Source organism: Archocentrus centrarchus, chromosome 23 (assembly GCF_007364275.1).
Source record: "Archocentrus centrarchus isolate MPI-CPG fArcCen1 chromosome 23, fArcCen1, whole genome shotgun sequence".
Taxonomy (NCBI): domain Eukaryota; kingdom Metazoa; phylum Chordata; class Actinopteri; order Cichliformes; family Cichlidae; genus Archocentrus; species Archocentrus centrarchus.
The window spans coordinates 16,191,732-16,210,617 of record NC_044368.1 but is presented as its reverse complement, the minus strand read 5'-3'; the positions used below and the strand labels follow the sequence as shown (position 1 = coordinate 16,210,617).

The following is an 18,886-nucleotide window of genomic DNA, read 5'->3' as shown; positions in this document are numbered from 1 at the left end:
GTCACTGCCTGCCTCTTTGAGGCTGTTTGATCTGTAGAAGTTTCAGCTACATCAGTACACTGGCTCCTCCATCCTCACCTCACCTGCCCCCAGATCACACGCTCTGTTCTGATCCTTAAAATAGAGCAGTATTCCAAAAATGCCATTTAGTTTAAGCATACAAAACACATCATCTTATCATTTAGCATATCTAACATCTGGTTCTCTCTTCTTTAAAGTTTATTTAAAATAGTGAATGTGTCAAAAAAGGGGCTTTTTTTTTTGTTGTTGCTCTGTGTCACAGTGTAATGCTGTGCACTCATTTATGAGCATTACTGAAGCTGTAAGATGGTCCACAAAGATGAGATTTGGTTGCTGAGGCCCTTTTGTGCTGCTTCGTCATGTGAAAACACACAGCATTGGCGACCAGCATATGCGTGAAGTTCAGTGTGTACAGAAAATGAATGCCCTGTGTAGCGTTTTTGTTCTGCTTTCATCATCCAGCAACAACAATTGAGGCTTTCTCTGTTCTCCTCTCCTCGCATGCTGTTTCAGTTTCAGAGGGTGGGCCACTCAGTGCATGTTTAGCATCATCTGCAGTAATGCAAAAACTGAAGGAAGAAAAGCAAAGGCCCTGAAGTAATTTTCAGATTCTTTGTGTTACTCAGTGTTACGCAACTGATATACAGACAATTTATTGGGGGACTCATAAATCTGAGTTTATTCATTCCTATCTCTCATCTTAAATTTTCATCACACCACCCAAAATGTACTTTCTTAACAAAGCTAATGGCCTGCATGTGTATTTTCTTCTTGTGCTCTAACCTTGTGGGGTTTTTTTTCTTCTTCTTCTCCAGGGTCGTCTGCTGAACCTCAGCTGTTCCACTGTGCCCACTTTTGTGCTCTCTATCACTGCCACTACCCAGGTAGAGCTGTAGATCCATTTGTCTTGTTTATATTGTTGCACGTTTGGATTTTCAGGCTTTGTGCATTGCTGTGTTTGTGTGTGTGTGTGTATCTGCCCAGGCACTGGCACTGATAGAGCTGTACAATGCCCCCGAAGGACGCTACAAGCAGGATGTTTACCTACTGCCCAAGAAGATGGGTAAGAATATCATTTCTGGATATGTTGCAGTTTAAGTGGACCTATTACAGTTTTTATTTTCTGTCACATGTTTAGGGTTACAGTAGTGGATGCTTGTAATAAACATGACCAGAATTTCTAATAATGAGGTCAGCGTACAAGTAATTCCTGTCAGGGAAAAGCTCAGGTTTCAGGCTACTAGGTTTTAGGCAGAAGCCCCACCCAGCTTTTGTGCAAACCTTCTGTTTGCAAGGGGCAACCAATCTAAATAAATTCAGCTCAAAGGGAGGGTGACCTTAAAGAGTGAGGAGCAAAAACTGAGGGGCTGAAACCAATCTCAGTCTAAGATCTGGTAGAGTCTAAGAATATAAATGTGGAGCTGGAATTGACCTGCTAGTATCAGAATGCTAGCAGGTCCATGAGTAACCACCATCTACATAGATGTATAGGAAGAGATTACAGCACGTTAGTTTTGCATGGCACAGGGCCTGCAGCCAGACTGCATTTATTTCTATAGACAGCTCAGAGTCTGTTCAGTCTGTTCGTGTCCCTGGATGGCAAATCACTCACAGTAGAGTGAATCCCGAGTATCTGTACACATGTGTGCATGTCTGCAGCCTGTCACATCTCTGAGCTGTCCCGCAGTGAGAGCAGAGCACATGCATCATAAAGAAAAACAAGGAGCCGAATATAGGTCAGTCTGTGAGCGACTGCTGCTGTTATCACAACACACACTGACACAGAGATGGAAAAGGGCAGGGTGTAGATGAGGAGAGAAGAATGAGGTCAGGGAAGGGTAAAAAGAAGAAGAATACGGTTATCACAGCAGAGGAAAAGAGCTGGGAAATCCTGCTACTTCCTGTTCTTGTTTAAATGATTAATCAAACACGGACGCACAGCGAATCTAAACATGTTCTTTGTCTCTCACTTGCCCTTCAGATGAGTATGTGGCCAGCCTGCATCTCCCAACATTTGATGCACACCTTACAGAGCTGACTGACGAGCAGGCCAAGTACTTGGGCTTAAACAAGAACGGTCCCTTCAAGCCAAACTACTATAGGTAAGTAAACACCTCAGACACTTGGCCTCTTTTTAAGTGGATATGATATAATCTGATAATTCATGTAATGATCTTCTGTGTACTTATTAAAACTGCATCCTCTATCACAGCCTCTTAAATCTAAATCCTCTCGAACACCCTGTTGAATACATGTAGGTTTAAGAGTCTAAAAACATGTGGTGTGTTGTTCCTCTGACAGCTGCTAACAGATGTGCTCTTTTTCTTTTTAAGGTATTAGCCAAGTGTTGGGGAAAGGAGAACTCCAAGAATTGTCCTGATGGAGGAGGACAGGAGGGAGGATGGACACAACAGTCAACACACCTGCTTTATATGTGATTGAGAGGGGCCGGGGTTTCGGCCAAGCCTGGGGTGGGTGGGGTGGGTTGGGGTGGGTGGCTTTCCCTGCTTATGGCAGTTATGTTATTTACCTGACAGTAATAATAACAATAATAACATTAACTACTCCGTGGAGCTGCTCCTGCCATTCACCTCGAGCTAGCTCCCAAACACCGTCTCCCTTCCACTCGTCATTTCGCCATCCACCCTCTCTCTTTGTGTGTCGAGTCGTATGTAAACCCTCCATCCTCTCTTCCACGTTGCCAGATCTTTTATTGTTTATCTATTAAAGATGAAATTACTGACGCTAAAGATATATACTGTATAAAAAAAAAAAAAAAATCTTGCTTTAAAAGAAAAAAATCTGTGTGAATGAAGACGACCTTTGAAGATTTAGTGTTGGACAATTTTTCCTGTCCCTTATTTTTGTTGTCTTTTCTTTTCTACTTGTGATTTTTTTTTTTTTTCCATTTGTTTTCTCTTGTGTATTATTGGGGTGGGAGGGGTGGGGCTAGGCCCAGGGTTTGGGGGGGGTCTCAGGGTCCAATCATATCGTGTTTTATTTGATTGAGATTTGTCTGTTTTTAAGCATTTATTTTTAATAATGCATTCTGTCCCTTTGGATCAGATGTAGTTTTTTTTTGTTTTTTGTTTTTTTAAAGCACGACTGGAGGGTGACTTTTTTTGTTTTGTTTCCCCCACCTGTCACTCAAACCCACAGTGAAACCATCTCATTGGCTGCTCTTCTTTCTCGCCCAGTGTTGAAGTAATGAAAAGTATTTTTATTTGGTCCTTTACCTAAACAAGGATACTATAGTAGAAGCATGGCAGGCTGTCACACCATTACAAGGGTATACTGTATATTTAGATATTTATATAGAAAAGATTTTTCTATCTTTTTCCTCTCCTCTAAGATCATTACAGTCTAATGTTCTAATGACGCGTGTAATAAACTCAAACCCTCATTTTAAATACTGTGAGAAAATATTTGCAGAAATACCAAACATGCAGCGCCCGGTACTTAAAGGAGCAGCTCACCTCAAAAATCAAATGTACATATTTTTTTAATCTAGGTTATAATTTTATTTATCCATTTTTCTGCTGCCCAAGTTTAGAGATGCCAGCTGTAGAAACGTCTCCCCTTCTCTTGAATATAATGAAGCGAAACGGCACTCATCTTGTGGTTTTTGGAGCATAAAAAAAATTTATTTTAAACTTCAGGGCAGTGTCACTTTCCCAAAGTCATGCTCCGATTCACTCATGCGGCTCATGCTTGTGACTGATGCAAGCCTCTTGTTTGGTGGATGTGGACAGAAAGAAAATAGTTCCTACATGAACCCACCAACAAGGTAAGAGAACTGTTTTGTTTTTCAGTAAAGCAGTCATTGTTGCTTGAGTCAGTCACAAGGCGAGCCCCATTGAGTTCCATTACATTTAAGAGAAGGCAGACGCCTCTACAGCTTGTATCTCCAGGACTGTGCTGCTCACACTGAAGCGGTTTCTGTGGATAAATTAACACTACAGGCCAGGAAGAATATGTAAATGTTCCTTTGAGGTGCGCTGTCCCTTTTTAAGCAGATTTCATTCTGTCAGGTCCTCAATAAAACACATGGTGCTGTTAAGATTTACTGTATTTGCCATACTCAAATGACAACTCTTTGGTACTCACAGATGGTTGAGCCTGCAAACGAAAGACACGCACTCGCCATCTCTGACGTGCACTAGCCTTTCAGGTCGATTTCCGCCTTTTCCCACCCGGGAGGCGCTTTCTTTCTTTGGCTGTAATGAGCTGCACGGTCGCCATCCTCTGCGGCTCGTCCCCAGCTGAGCTGACGTTTGAAATTAGAAAAGCCCTGACAGTGATTTCACCTGAAGTGCACCCCGCCGCCGCACCGGCCCTGCACCTGAACCCGTCACGTTCTCTGCCGGCGTGCTGCGAGACGCTGCCAGCTCTACTTTAACACACTAAGATTAAAAGCAAAAAAACAAAACAAAAACGCACACAGTAGCTCATTACCCAAGTCTGAAAGTTTACTGTATTGTACTCGATATAAAAAAAAATAACATGGTTAAAGTTTCGTCTTTGGAAGAGGTGGAAGTGGCACAAAAAAGAAAACAACTTGAATAAGTCAGTCTGCTCTGTTAAAAATTCAAATATGCTTTTGCATGTCTGTTTAGCCATTAGTTCTTTTAACAGAATAGTTCAGCATTTTATTTTGAAGGGTTTCTGAGCGCGCTCCTGCTACATATTTGACACGGTTTCATTCTTCTGGTTAAACTCTGGCCAAAAAAAAAAAAAACATGTTCCTTTTTGTTTATGGCAAAAAAAACAAAACAAATTTGGAACATTTCAAAGGTATATGGGAACCCTTTAGTCAAACTCCTGAGTCCCTGCCAACATCTGTCCTTATGCTGTTGACTGCTTGTCTGTAGTTCTTAAACCTATTGTCTTAATTCTTATTTTTTCCTTTTGTGTGTGTGTGTGTGTCCGCGTGTGTGAACAACTGAGATGACAACGATGGCATGTGTCTAAATGTTTCTGTATTTGTACACATCCTTTCTGTTTGTAGGCCATAGTTGCTTTATCAGCTGCCTCAGGATCCTAGCCTGTGCGTTAGGGGTGGAGAAACCATGTTTTTTTTTTTTTGTTTGTTTGTTTGTTTGTTTTTTTCGTCAGTCGTGTGCTGACTGGGTAGGCGGGGGAAGACACCAGCATCATAGATGTATATACATACTATATGCAGATATGACAACCTTTAAAAGTATAGGAAGGTAAAAGAAGAATCAACGCCTGTATTTATTGTTGTAAATCCTCATGCAGTTCAAACTGACAAAATTCAACATGTTTTAAGTTGTCTAATAAAGAAAAAATAAACCCTATGTTTAAATATTGCAAGTGATAACGGTAGATGATGAGCAATAATGACAAAATTCTGTAATCTCAATGAATAAAAATGTAAAAATTGTGAATATTTTGTGTGCATCTCCTTGATTTGCTGCAACGTTTAACACACAATTGCCCACTCTGTTCACATATAGATGTTTTATCTAATGTCGCTGCCCGTGTTGTCATCCCGGATTGGTTTCTAGTTGTATTTATGTGCCGGGTAAGAAGAATCCATGTGTGCAGCTGCTGAGGTCTGTCAGAGCCACGGTGAGCTCATCTGACCCAGCAGCAATCACACGGGGACATCTCTGACATCAACAGAGCCGAGCTGGCTCTGAGCCTCTATTTCTTCTAGAAACATTAGTCAAGTTTGTGAGTACCACGCATAGAATATGACTGAAATTAAAGTAATTCATGCTATGATTTAGTTTCATTCTAATTCATCTTATTTTGAACCATGTAAGATGAGATTTGATTTGCCGTGATTTTTATGGCTACGTTTGGGTGCTACAACAGTAATATAGAAGGTGGACTATCACTCACCCTGCGACAAATCTATGGAGCTTATGGTTGAGGGAGAGGAATAGAATAGAATGCCTTTATTGACATTATACAGGATGTACAATGAGATTGGAGGGCCACTCCTGTTCAGTGCCATGTAACAGAAAATCAAACTCTCTAAAATAAAAATATTATAATCTAGTATACTCAATAGGTAGGCCATAGGTGGGAACAGTGGTGGAGCCAGACTAATTTATCCAGGTCCCCAGGCTGATAATTTGGGGGGGTCTTAAAATGATCATAAAATGTTACAAAAAGCTTTAACATTTTAAGATCTGGAACAGTTAATAAAGCTCATAAATTTGAATTTAAATGGGTTACGAAGTTATGTGTTTATGCGGTAGAGAAATTTTACTACACGTTCTGAGAGCATTGATTTCTCACCTCCACAGACTGTATGTAAAAGATGGAGACACAAGTGCTTCATCTTATATTACACTATAATGCCAAAAGTATTTGTTGCCTTCACACACACATGAACTTATCTCATCAATAGTTTTACATCCTCACTGTGTACGATTTTGGATGCTGTGGCTCCTCTGAAAAGAGTCAGAGCTCTGTAGAGCCGAGTATTCCTTTCACTTTAACTAGTAGTGACTTCATGGATTTCTTTACAAATAAAATTTTAGACATTAGAGAAAAAATTATTCATAACCATCTCAAAGATTATTCTTCATGTTCGGCTGCTTTCAGCACTGCTGGTATTTGTTTAGACTCTTTTGCTCCAGTTGATCTTTCTGAGTTAACTTCAATAGTTACTTCCTCTAAACCAGCAACATGTTTATTAGATCCCATTCCTACTAGACTGTTCAAAGAAGTCTTTCCAATTATTGATGCTTCAATCTTAAAAATGATCAATCAGTCTTTATTAGTTGGCTATGTACCACAGACCTTCAAGGTGGCTGTAATTAAACCTCTGCTTAAAAAGCCATCACTTGACCCAGCTGTCTTAGCTAATTATAGGCCAATCTCCAACCTTCCTTTTCTCTCAAAGATTCTTGAAAGAGTAGTCGTAAAACAGCTAACTGATCATCTGCAGAGGAACGGTTTATTTGAAGAGTTTCAGTCAGGTTTCAGAATTCATCACAGTATAGAAACAGCATTAGTGAAGGTTACAAATGATCTTCTTAGAGCCTCTGACAGTGGACTCATCTCTGTTCTTGTCCTGTTGGACCTCAGTGTAGCTTTTGATACTGTTGACCATAACATTTTATTACAGAGATTAGAGCATACTATAGGTATTAAAGGTACTGCACTGCAGTGGTTTGAATCATATTTATCTCATAGACTCCAATTTGTTCATGTAAATGGGGAGCCTTCTTCACACACTAAGGTTAATTATGGAGTTCCACAGGGTTCTGTGCTAGGACCAATTTTATTTACATTATACATGCTTCCCTTAGGCAGTATTAGAAAGCACTGCATCAATTTTCATTGTTATGCAGATGATACTCAGCTTTACCTATCAATGAAGCCAGATGTAACACATCAATTAGTTAAACTGCAGGAATGTCTTAAAGATATTAAGGCCTGGATGACCTCTAATTTCCTGCTTCTAAATTCAGATAAAACTGAAATTCTTGTTCTCGGCCCCACAAATCTTAGAAACATGGTGTCTAACCAGATACTTACTCTGGATGGCATTACTTTGGCCTCCAGTAACACTGTGAGAAATCTTGGAGTTATTTTTGACCAGGATATGTCCTTCAATGCACATATTAAACAAATATGTAGGACCGCTTTTTTGCATTTGCGCAATATTTCTAAAATTAGAAACATCCTTTCTCAGAGTGATGCTGAAAAGCTAATTCATGCATTTATTACTTCTAGGCTGGACTATTGTAATTCATTATTATCAGGCTGTCCTAAAAGCTCCCTGAAAAGCTTTCAGCTGATCCAAAATGCTGCAGCTAGAGTACTGACAGGGACTAGAAAGAGAGAGCATATTTCTCCCATACTGGCTTCTCTTCATTGGCTCCCTGTTAAATCTAGAATAGAATTTAAAATTCTTCTCCTCACATACAAGGTCTTGAATAATCAGGCACCATCTTATCTCAAAGACCTCATAGTACCATATCACCCCAACAGAGCACTTCGCTCTCAGACTGCTGGCTTACTTGTGGTTCCTAGGATACTTAAGAGTAGACTGGGAGGCAGAGCCTTCAGCTTTCAGGCGCCTCTTCTGTGGAACCAGCTTCCAGCTTGGATTCGGGAGACAGACACCCTCTCTATTTTTAAGATTAGGCTTAAAACTTTCCTTTATGATAAAGCTTATAGTTTAGGGCTGGATCAGGTGACCCTGAACCATCCCTTAGTTATGCTGCTATAGGCCTAGTCTGCTGGGGGGTTCACATAATGCACTGTTTCTCATTCACCTTATTTACTTTGTTTATACTCCACTCTGCATTTAATCATTAATTGATATTAATCTCTGGCTCTCTTCCACAGCATGTCTTTCTCTCCCCTCAGCCCAACCGGTCGCGGCAGATGACTGCCCCTCCCTGAGCCTGGTTCTGCTGGAGGTTTCTTCCTGTTAAAAGGGAGTTTTTCCTTTCCACTGTCGCCAAGTGCTGCTCATAGGGGGTCGTTTTGACTGTTGGTTTTTCTCTGTATTATTGTAGGGTCTTTACCCACAATACAAAGCGCCTTGAGGTGACAGTTTGTTGTGATTTGGCGCTATATAAATAAAATTGAATTGAATTGAATTGAAAGCTTCAAATCAGAAGTGCACTGGTAACATTTATGTGTGCATTTGTAACAATTATCTATGCAACTGGTAACAATTATCTGTACACTGGTAACAATTATTTGTGCACTGGTAACATTTATGTGTGCATTTGTAACAATTATCTATGCAACTGGTAACAATTATCTGTACACTGGTAACAATTATTTGTGCACTGGTAACATTTATGTGTGCATTTATAACAATTATCTATGCAACTGGTAACAATTATCTGTGCACTGGTAACAATTATCTATGCAGTGGTAACATCTATGTGTGCATTTGTAACAATTATCTATGCAACTGGTAACATTTATGTGTGCATTTGTAACAATTATTTATGCAACTGGTAACAATTATCTGTACACTGGTAACAATTATGTGTGCATTTGTAACAATTATCTATGCAACTGGTAACAATTATCTGTGCACTGGTAACATTTATCTGTGCACTGGTAACATTTATCTGTGCACTGGTAACATTTATGTGTGCATTTGTAACAATTATCTATGCAACTGGTAACAATTATCTGTGCACTGGTAACATTTATCTGTGCACTGGTAACATTTATGTGTGCATTTGTAACAATTATCTATGCAACTGGTAACATTTATCTGTGCATTTGCATCCGTTGTTTCAGTATAATTGTTTGGTATGGCAGCTGCATGGAACAGGACAGAAAGGACTTGGCCCGGATAATGAGAAAAGCACAGTGGATTGTGGGAAGTCCTCTCTTAGATCTGGCTGTGTCCACAAGAAGGCCAGCTGCATTAGTGTGGATCCCATCCTCCCGGCTAACAGACTGTCCTTTTGCCCTCTGGAAGAAGGTACAGGAACATAAAATCGTGAAACACCACAGTGAGGGACAGCTTCTTCCCCAGAGCTGACTTCTATACAAATATGTGCTAGCTACTAGTGCGATGCCAACCAGAAATTTGCCTCAGTGCTGCAGTCAGCACATTTCAATACTGCAACGTTTACTTTGGAGGTAAATGGTGTCAGTTTCTGAATTGTATCACATTTTTCACAGTTTCACAGCTGCTCAGAGCAGTTGCCAAGGGTTTCCAGTGTTTCATGCAACCTATGGGGTGACCAGCAACCGTTTGCCAACCAGAGAACCATTTGTCTCTAGGAACTGGTGGTTGCCAGAAGGTCTCAAGGCCTGTTAACTGGGGTCTAATTCATTTGACCCTACAGCATCACACATCCAAAATAGCGAACAAGTTAATGTCACATGTTAGTAGCCATTTGACTGCAAAACCAGAATAGATCTACCCCTCCTTCAATACCAGTTTCAAAGATGGCAGCAGTGATGGTGTCTACTATCATGTTTTATTTACAGTTTACAGTCAGCCCTTTTAAATCACATAACATTATGTAAGTGAGATGCTCTCAGAATGCAAATTTGACATGAGTATTTTACTGCTTTAGTTACAGTAGGACTAGCAAGGCTTCCCTGTTTTGCTCAAGGGTCCCTCCCATCACAGTTTTTGTAGGCTAACCCTTTTGTTGGGTCTACTGCTTTTACACATGGATTGCAATGGATTTAACCACCAGTGAATTACTACTTAACCTTGAACTCCCTCACCTCCCCCACTGCCCGGCCATGTGGTTCAAGCCTGCTCTGAACTGTTCACTCCAATCATGTCATCTTAAGTGGTTTTTCCACAGTCAAGGGTTTGTGTGTGGGTAGGAGTGTGTGTCAGTCTGCAGGACAACCCCCACAACCACACATCAATAATTCAGAGGGGAAGGTGACAGAGGGGGCGAAATGACAAATTAAGATGCACACACATGAACTCACCTGGGACGGCATTTGATAACAGACTGTTCGGAAAAGGGTCATTCAGGGATGCAGCAGCTATTTTTATGAGATGAAGGTGCTGTAATACTTTTAGCCATTCACCATCTACTTTAATACACTGACATCGTTTTGGTTTCATGCGGTCAGCTGATGCTCCTCTCTAACTCCGCCCTCTCGGGGCGTGCAGGGACAGCGAATCAAACAGATCGAGGGGGGGAGTAGCGGCAGCAGCAACGGCAGCAGGAGGAGGAGATCCTCAACTTGGCTCTCCGGAGTTGATTCCCCCCTCCTGGCGCGGTGCAGTCTTGAGCTGTCCACCGGACCGGCATGCACTATCCGCGGAGAAGGAAGTGAGCCACGCCGACCGTGAAAGATGCAGACTGAGGACATGGAGGTACCTATCATTAATAACCTTAACGATAACGGCGACAGGCAGAGGCCGAAAGGGAAAGATGTGTTCAAGGATCAGCAGAAGGAGTCGGAGGTAAATCCCAGTACAGCGGGCTGCCACAGCTCCTGGTAGAGGAGCTCACTGGACGTGTGTGTGTGTGTGCGCGCGCGTGTGTGTGTGTTGTTGCTGTGAAGCTTTGAGATCAGCTGAATGTCCTTTCCACGCAGCGAGTCGCTGTCTTGGCTCGAAAGCATGCATGCATGCAGACAGACGGCGAGGTGTTATTTTGGCAGCGGCTCCTATAAATAACCCAGCAGTAATCCTACAGCGGTGCTCAGCGTGGGGGGGGACTGCAGGTGGCGAAATGTGACTGCTGCTCTCAGGACCACCGAACATAACTGGACATCATATTTATCTAACACCCATGTCCTCATGGTGTCCTTTTGACATCTGGATTGCATCCTGTGTTTAATCAGTCAGAAGGTCAGATCAGTTTGGATGATCTGCCAGACCCAGGTTCAGGTTAAATCTCTAAAAGCAGGCTTTTTGTGCCGCCTTCCTCTGTTTTCTAATACTGTAAATCAAAAATCTTTGAGCTTTGACTGGTTACACGATAATGAGCCGATATTGGCCTGTCACAGATATATAGCTGGTGGTGCATCAGTTGTGAAATTACTTCCAAAATTTGGCATATGGTGCTATCACAGGCCCACACACCTAATTTGCATGTTGTTATCCCACTGAATGTCTACTTATTATCAGTCCCATACATATCTCCTTGTAGCATGCTCTGTAGGCTGCTCTCATCTGTTGTAATAGGTGATAAACACAGAGCAACACAAACGATGTAAACATCTAGCTCACTGGTAAATGTTGCAAGTTAGAAAATGTAGATTTGTAATGTGTTTTACGTAAATAAGGGTGTATTTTAATTCAAACCGTGAGCTTTCAGTTAGCTGAAAGTGTCCCAGGAAAATCTCCCAACATCATTAGACCACCAACATCTCCTGACTCAATGATACAAGGCAGACTGGATCCATGCTTTCATGTAGCTCACACCAAATTCTGACCCTACCATTCAAATGTTGCAATAGAAACTGAGACTTATATGACCAAGCAAGGGTTTTCCAGTCTTCTGTTGTCCAATTTTGGTGAACCCAGGTGAGTTGTACCCTCCGTTTAGCTGACAGTAGTGTCACCTCGTGTGGTCTCCTGCTGCAGCTTTAGCCCGGTTATTTGACCTACTGTTGCCTTCCTGTCGAAGCAGTCTGGCCATTCTAGAGAGATGCTTTGGTTGGTCTAGAGATGGTTGTGTGGGAAAATCCCAGCAGATCCGCAGTTTCTGAAATACTCAGACCAGCCCGTCTGGCACCAACAACCATGCCATGTTCATGTTACTCAAATCTGCGTTCTTCCCCATTCTGATGCTTGGTTTGGACTTCAGCAGGTCAGCAGTATCAGTGGGTTCTAGTTTGAACTGTTAGGTGTATAAAACAAGCCATTTAGGATAATTTTTTTTCACTATATCCTGAAATAATTCTTACATTAAATTGAAAGAAATATTTTCATCATTAGAATACTTCCTTTTATTTGATAAGAGGTTGAGATGGTCCCACAGGTTCATTTTACAAGCATGATTTTCTGTGATTTTAAAGAGTGTTTAGAGCCACCATCGACTGTTTATGGGAGTCACCTTCTGTAATATGGACTTGTAAGCTGTAATCTACTCCACTATTTCTAAACATGAAGCCGGCGGGGCTGCTGTTAAGACTTACAACTGGCTCCCTCTGTGCCATGCAGCTATAATTCATCCTCCTTATGAAAAAATTACTAGATGATGGGCTTCATTTGTGGGGTTACACAGTCCAGATACATAAGAGATGTTAGTCAGTCAGAGTGGTCGCTGAGAGCCGAAACCATTCATGGTGCTTTGAAAGAGGACGCTTAATGTTTTGGTGGGAATTAGAGCATATTCATCTCACTGTTATTGGGATTGTGTGTGTGTGTGTGTGTGTGTGTGTTAATGAAGGAGGTTCCTTAGCCTCTGCACTTGAACTGGGAACCTCAAACCTGACTCGTTCATGTCCGTGAACTGTTTGTCTTTTCTTCTGGCCGCAGTGGTTATCTGTTGTCCATGTGGCATGTGTTGGTAGGAGAGGAGGCGGTCAGCCTTGACACTGTGCCCAGTGTTTGCACGCTGATGTGGTGCAGAGCGTGCAAACACAGTAGCCCCTGCCAGTTCAGTTTGGAGCAGGGGCAACTGGCGGCAAAGAGGGGAAGGAGAGTGGATGGGAAAATGAAGAAGTGGAAGAGAGAGGGGCTGGGTAATTGGAAGGAGAACGGAAGAGTAGCAGAAGAAAAAGAGTGCGGGAAGCATGAGGATTAAAGAGAAACAGAGAGATTTCAGTTTGGACAGAGAGCTTCAGCTTCAGAGACGCCAGTTCCGGGAGGACTGAGGGACTCACCCACTCACTCATTTAATCCATTTAAGCCATTTATCAAGACTAATTAAGTCTAAGTGAAAGTGTTAAAGGCCTTGAAAACAAATCTCCTCAATAAGCTTTTACTTTCAGCAGTGATCACACAATTTTCTGTAAAGCTGAACAGCTTGGGTTTGGAAAACTCTTGCAGGTTCATACATGTCTGAATCTAGCAATATTAAAATCAACAGTTTTAAGGCTGTATGGATACACTTTATGATGAAAATTATCATTTTATTGACTAAGAATACTACTAATCATAAGAATTTTATGTATTAGTGATGAAAAATGTTACATGTTTGTAGCCCAAGATAAAGGCTGTTGTTGCAAATGCTGGAATACTAACATTAACACAATAATTAAGGAAATATGTGTTTGGTTGATTATTTCTTGCAATAAATCTTATACCAATGGAAAGCCTGTTTATTCCCCCTTAAGTGGTGCCACACTGGCTGACTTGCGACAAATGCTGGTTGAAGAATGGGATGCCATCCCACAGCAGTGTGTGACCAGCATGAGGAGGAGGTGCCAGGCTGTTGTGGCTGTGTTTGGTTCTTCCACATGCTGCTGAGGCCCCTGTTTGTTAAATGAATAAATGGCTAAACTGCCAATATGACTTGTTTCTTCAGACTTCAATTATCCCATCCAATAAACAACACCAAACAAGTCAGTAGCAGAATGAGCTGTTTTTCATGGGCGCAACCCACATACTCGACTCTGTTGCTCAACTCACAAATGCATTTTCCTTACAAATGTGGAACCATTTAAGGGGAAATGAACAGGCTTTCCAGTGGTATAAGATTTATTGCAAAGAAACATTGTTACAACAAATAATTGACCAACACAAATTTCCTTACTTTATGTGCTACGTTTATATACTAATCAGGGGAAGTTCATGAGGTTCCTTAGCCTCTGCACTTGAACTGGGAACCTCAAACCTGACTCATTCATGTCCGTGAACTGTTTGTGTAATGTAGGAAGTCAAAGAGAAGACCAAAAATAAGAACAAGTCAGAAGTAGGGATGTCACAGAATCAGAAATTTAGTGGTTAGTACCAATACCAGTAGAATTACACAATTCTCAATATGTAGTTTTACCCAGATTTAAATCACTGACACAGCAGTAGCATAGGCTTTATTTAAAATGTTAACATTATATTTTGCTGACAGGCCACAGCAGAGCGTAGCAGCGGCACTACATGTAGTCTTCCTCGTGTAGATTTTCCTGTGCTGCTTCTTCAACATGTAAGGATAAACAAGAACACTTGTAGGTGTATGCTGCTCCTTTCAGTTCTTTAATCTTAGTACATACACTGCCTAGGGTATCTACAGTGCCAAAAAAAGAAAACAAAATCCCAGGGTTTCCACCAGGAAAAAAAAATTTATGGAGGGTGACACTATTGTGGCGGGGAGGCTGAGTCCGATAGCGAACAGGTCAAGTTCTCAACCTGGTGCGAGAGGACCTCAACTGCAGTTTGAGGTCCACCAAAATCATTTACACGCTGTTTGGATCAGGTGGTTATGTTTGTGGTGTTCCAAACGTGTGTGTTGCCAATAGGGAAGTTGCAGAGTGTCATCCGATGGACCAACTATGCAATGTCAACACTCATAACATGATTGAAGGGTGTTTATACTGTCTTTTCTTTACTATTTTAACTGTCATTTATTGGCTGTTATAAATGCAGATACAGATAAATTGACAAAAAGCTAATATCGACCAACATATCAATCAGGCTGTAGTTAGGGCCCTGTGATGTCACTAGTTACTCTTCTCTCCTGTGCTCTCTGTTTCACCGGATGTTTGTGTGCATCTATTTCACCAGTTGGCCCTGTCTGTGCGTAAAGACCCTTCCCAGTTACACTAAGCAGAGTCTTGTCATCTCGCCCTATGATGACAGGATGAGCGGAAGTGAATGGATGGATGGATGGATGGAGAGTCTGGTCATGTGAAGACGTCTCTACTCTAGGTGTAGATAAGTCTTTATTTACTGCGAGTGCCATAAAACATCCCCAGCAAGCGTTAATCCATCTTAAAATAAAACCGATGATGATGTGACTCCTTTTCATTACTGTCCCTGAAAAAAGAAGAAGAAATAAAAAAAACAAAGCGACAAGGAAAAGCTGTCCTTGATGTCACCACCACCCCCCTAGCCTTGGTCCACCCTCCCCCTTTAAAAGCAGACAGCCAAGGGTAAACACTGCAAAGTCTTTCTTCTTCTCCTTCCAGGGTCATAATAAGTAATTTTCTTCAATCATTCTCACTCCCAAGTGGTTCTCATTTCCTGGTTTACAAGTGCAGTAATGACATCAAATCGTGTTGCTCAGGCTCACTGTCATAAATAAACTGCCGTCTGATGTGGCGCATATTCTACTTCCTGCTGACTTGGTTGCAGCAGGTATTTATAGGAGACATGGCAGCACACAGTTATTTAACCAGGATGGCTGACTCAGAGAGCACATCCTTATTTACAGTCCTGGGCTATTCCCCGAGGCGGTTTGTACAGGGTTAAACACAGCTCACGCCCTTAGCCTGAGGCTTGTCGGTGCTGCCAGGAGTGTTTCTTAATTCTCATTAGCATAACATGAATCTTTAATAATCCCTGTGGAGAAATTTCAGTTTACGTTATTATCATGTGTAACCCCTTTACCACTTTGTTCCTACCCATTCGAGGATTTAAAAGCCTCTTTCTGTATGCTTCTTATTGTGCAGCATTATCTTGCTGTTAGTAAGGTGTCATTATGTGTACTGTACATCCAGTACATCCTGGAGAGCCAATGCGTTGTGTTTGTGTGTCTATACAAACCCTCCCAGCATTGGTTTTACTTGTTCAGATATTGAGAAAGGCCTCATAAAATGTATTCATAATTTATTAGGTCTGCTTTTGTCATTAAGCTAGCTAGACTTAAGAGTCTGCGGCTGCTGGGAGTGTTGTTAGTTTTGAGAGCTCTTGGACAAACTGACATTTTGCAGTTGTCTCGCCCTAAGGTTGTGCTCTAAATATGACTTTGTGCATGTGTGTGTGGATCATGTCCTCTTGTTGAGTTTGAATGCTGCGATTGCAGGAAGGCAGTAAGTGTCCTCTAGAAACACAGAAATGTGCGCTGCCTGTCTCGTGGGTATTTGTAAATCACAGGGCAAGGCTAAAGTCAGAGCTTAGATAGCTCTGTCTGCATACAGTGGATAATCTTCTGTGAAATGGAGGGGCGTGCTGACTCCCGTGCCTTCTCTTTCCTCTTCTTCTGGTGCTGCTGTCCATGGCTAGGGAGAGCCGCCTGTAAGTGTTCAATTAGGGTGATTAAAGCAGTAGCTGTGTGTGTCCATAGAGAACACCTGTAACTATGGGTGGCTCTGCGTAACAGGATCTGAGAGGAAAAATGTAAATGACTAATCAGCACTGCCTGGAAAACCAGCCACCAGTAAACAGTAAAGATGAAGGAAAACAAGCCTGAAGTGTGCGTGCGTGCGTGTGTGTGTGTGTGGGTGATGTGTGCATGGATGTGGCTGCAATTGGAGTACATAGTAATTGTAGGTGTTGGAATATGTAAATATCCTACAGTATGTTTTTGTGTCTGTTTCTATGTATGTGGGTGTCTGGGAAACTGGGATTAACTGAATTCAGGTTTGTACTATTTTATGTGTTCTAATGGGTGTTTTGCTCTTTGCAGAGCTCCATGGAGTCGCCAAACCTGGAATTTGAGTATGGAGACACGGACACACTGACTGCTGAGCTCTCCGGTAAGATCACAGACCGTCACCTGTTGCACTTCGAAGCCTCAGCATTAGTATTTTGACCACTGCCATGCTTTTATAGCCATACTCATCAAAAATGGAGCACAACTACCTGGAGGGTCTGTACCACACAGCAGGCTTTTCACTTGTCAGACAGTTGCATTAAAATTACTCCAATAAGTACCAACACCAAAAACAATGACTCGATCGGCAAATCTAACTTGAGGTAATTGTATTCTGTATGACTTTATTAGTCTCTCACTGAGCGTCACTGAAAATGATCCATTGTGGAGGAATTTTGGCCCGTTCTTCTTTACAGCATTGGTTCAGTTGATTGAGATTTGTGGGCATTTGTTTATGCACAACTCTCTCTTTCTCTTTCTCACATTTGATTCTTTGATGAACAGTTAATCAAGTGCATTTGAATAGCAGCGCCTGGCTGCTGCTGCGCTCACCCTCTATGGATGCAGTGAGGGTGGATGTAGTTTTTCACAGGATTGCACAGGAGTGCTGTGAAAACTTTCTCATGACTGTAGCTCAAAAAGTATGACTGCTTGTTATGCATGACATAGCTGTTCTGTGACACCTCTGTTTCTACTTAGCATACGAACCAGAATGTGCCATTGCTTTGAAAAATAATTCAGCATCCGCATTCCTCAGGATACTCTCAGCTGGTTTATGTTACACGTGCAAACAAAGAGAGTCGGCAGGAACGGCGATGAAAGCACAGAACCGAAATCTTTCGGAGCGCGCTGATATTTTTTTTTTTTCCATGCACAGAAAGAATGACTAACGTTAATCATGAACACTGATTATTCATTCAAAACTGCATCTGTGTAAGCTGGTAACAGCCTGTACTTGACCTGCAGCTTGGTTAATAATTCAACAATGCTGAGAGATGTTTCTTTTTGGGTTAAGCACAAAAGATTATTTCAAGCGCATATTATTTATTTCGCCGATCCAGCTGGTGTGCTGAGAGAAATGTTGAATAATCGTGTTGATTTGAAGTCAGAATGATGCGCCTCCTGGTAGATGGTACACGGCAGCTGATTTGCCAGAAGTGTTAGTCACACGTAAACAGACAGTCGCCGCGGCTTTCTACCGACAGCTCCTCGGGGTCGGGGGATGACGACTGCTCTGAGAACAGGAGGAGACGCATGACTGTGATGAATCTTTAGACTGCGCATGAGGAGGACAGCAGCTCAGACCATCACAGTATATAATAAACAATATACAATTACAATAACGTGAACCTTATTATGACAATATTATTTATTTTCTACGTGGCCTCGGTGAATTAAGTCTCCTTAATTATATACAGCATTTAAAATGTATCTTATGCACATGTGCACAGTCTCTCAGGTTGTGGTGTGTTTGTGCATACTAGGCTGCAAAGTCAGCCCTGTTTCATTCTCCCATTAGTCTTGGTGTAGGTATCCTATTATAAGTATTTTTCTAATATTGAAAGGTCCTTAAGCTCTTTAAAATCTGGGATTACAGAGTTAAATTTGATGTTTGTTTTTCACCGTAGGCAGAAGTAGATCTCTGTCTCGACCTCACCCGTCGAGCAGTGACAATGCGTGTGGACAGATATTCTGCCAATTCATAATCTCTTTTTAGGGCTAGATAACACTCTAATCTTCTTCGGCTTTTAGTAGATTGCAGAATAGGTTTTCTTTGCACTGCATTATTATTTGGTTTATTTTAATCGGTGTTTGGGCAGCACTGTTGTTGTGAGACTGAGCAGAGTGTGTGTCTGAGCGAGGGCTCATCTCTTGGGTTTGCAGAGCTTTGGAATGAAGGGTGTCTGGGGGGATGGATTTAAAGTGATTTAAAAAAAAATCAAATG

The 18,886-nt window shown here is 41.7% G+C and overlaps 2 protein-coding genes across 3 annotated transcripts in view; both read left to right on the top strand.

Moving 5' to 3' along the window:
• ahcyl2b (adenosylhomocysteinase like 2b) overlaps positions 1 to 2,493 on the top strand; it is a 51,111-nt gene extending 48,618 nt beyond the window's left edge. Inside the window, exons 14-17 of one of the 2 annotated variants that reach the window (XM_030719942.1) lie at positions 837 to 905; positions 1,006 to 1,084; positions 2,003 to 2,123; positions 2,355 to 2,493. In XM_030719942.1, coding sequence (XP_030575802.1) covers positions 837 to 905; positions 1,006 to 1,084; positions 2,003 to 2,123; positions 2,355 to 2,361 — 276 coding nt within the window. In that variant the 3' untranslated portion in view covers positions 2,362 to 2,493. Of the gene's footprint in view, positions 1 to 836; positions 906 to 1,005; positions 1,085 to 2,002; positions 2,128 to 2,354 lie in introns of those variants that run through there. The other variant, XM_030719943.1, reaches the window with a different exon arrangement.
• Positions 2,494 to 10,680: 8,187 nt separating this feature from the next.
• Positions 10,681 to 18,886, top strand: part of strip2 (striatin interacting protein 2) — a 30,826-nt gene continuing 22,620 nt past the window's right edge. The window contains exons 1-2 of the mRNA XM_030720167.1: positions 10,681 to 10,921; positions 16,974 to 17,043. Of these exons, the coding sequence (XP_030576027.1) occupies positions 10,811 to 10,921; positions 16,974 to 17,043 (181 nt within the window). The 5' untranslated portion in view covers positions 10,681 to 10,810. The remainder of the gene's footprint in view (positions 10,922 to 16,973; positions 17,044 to 18,886) is intronic.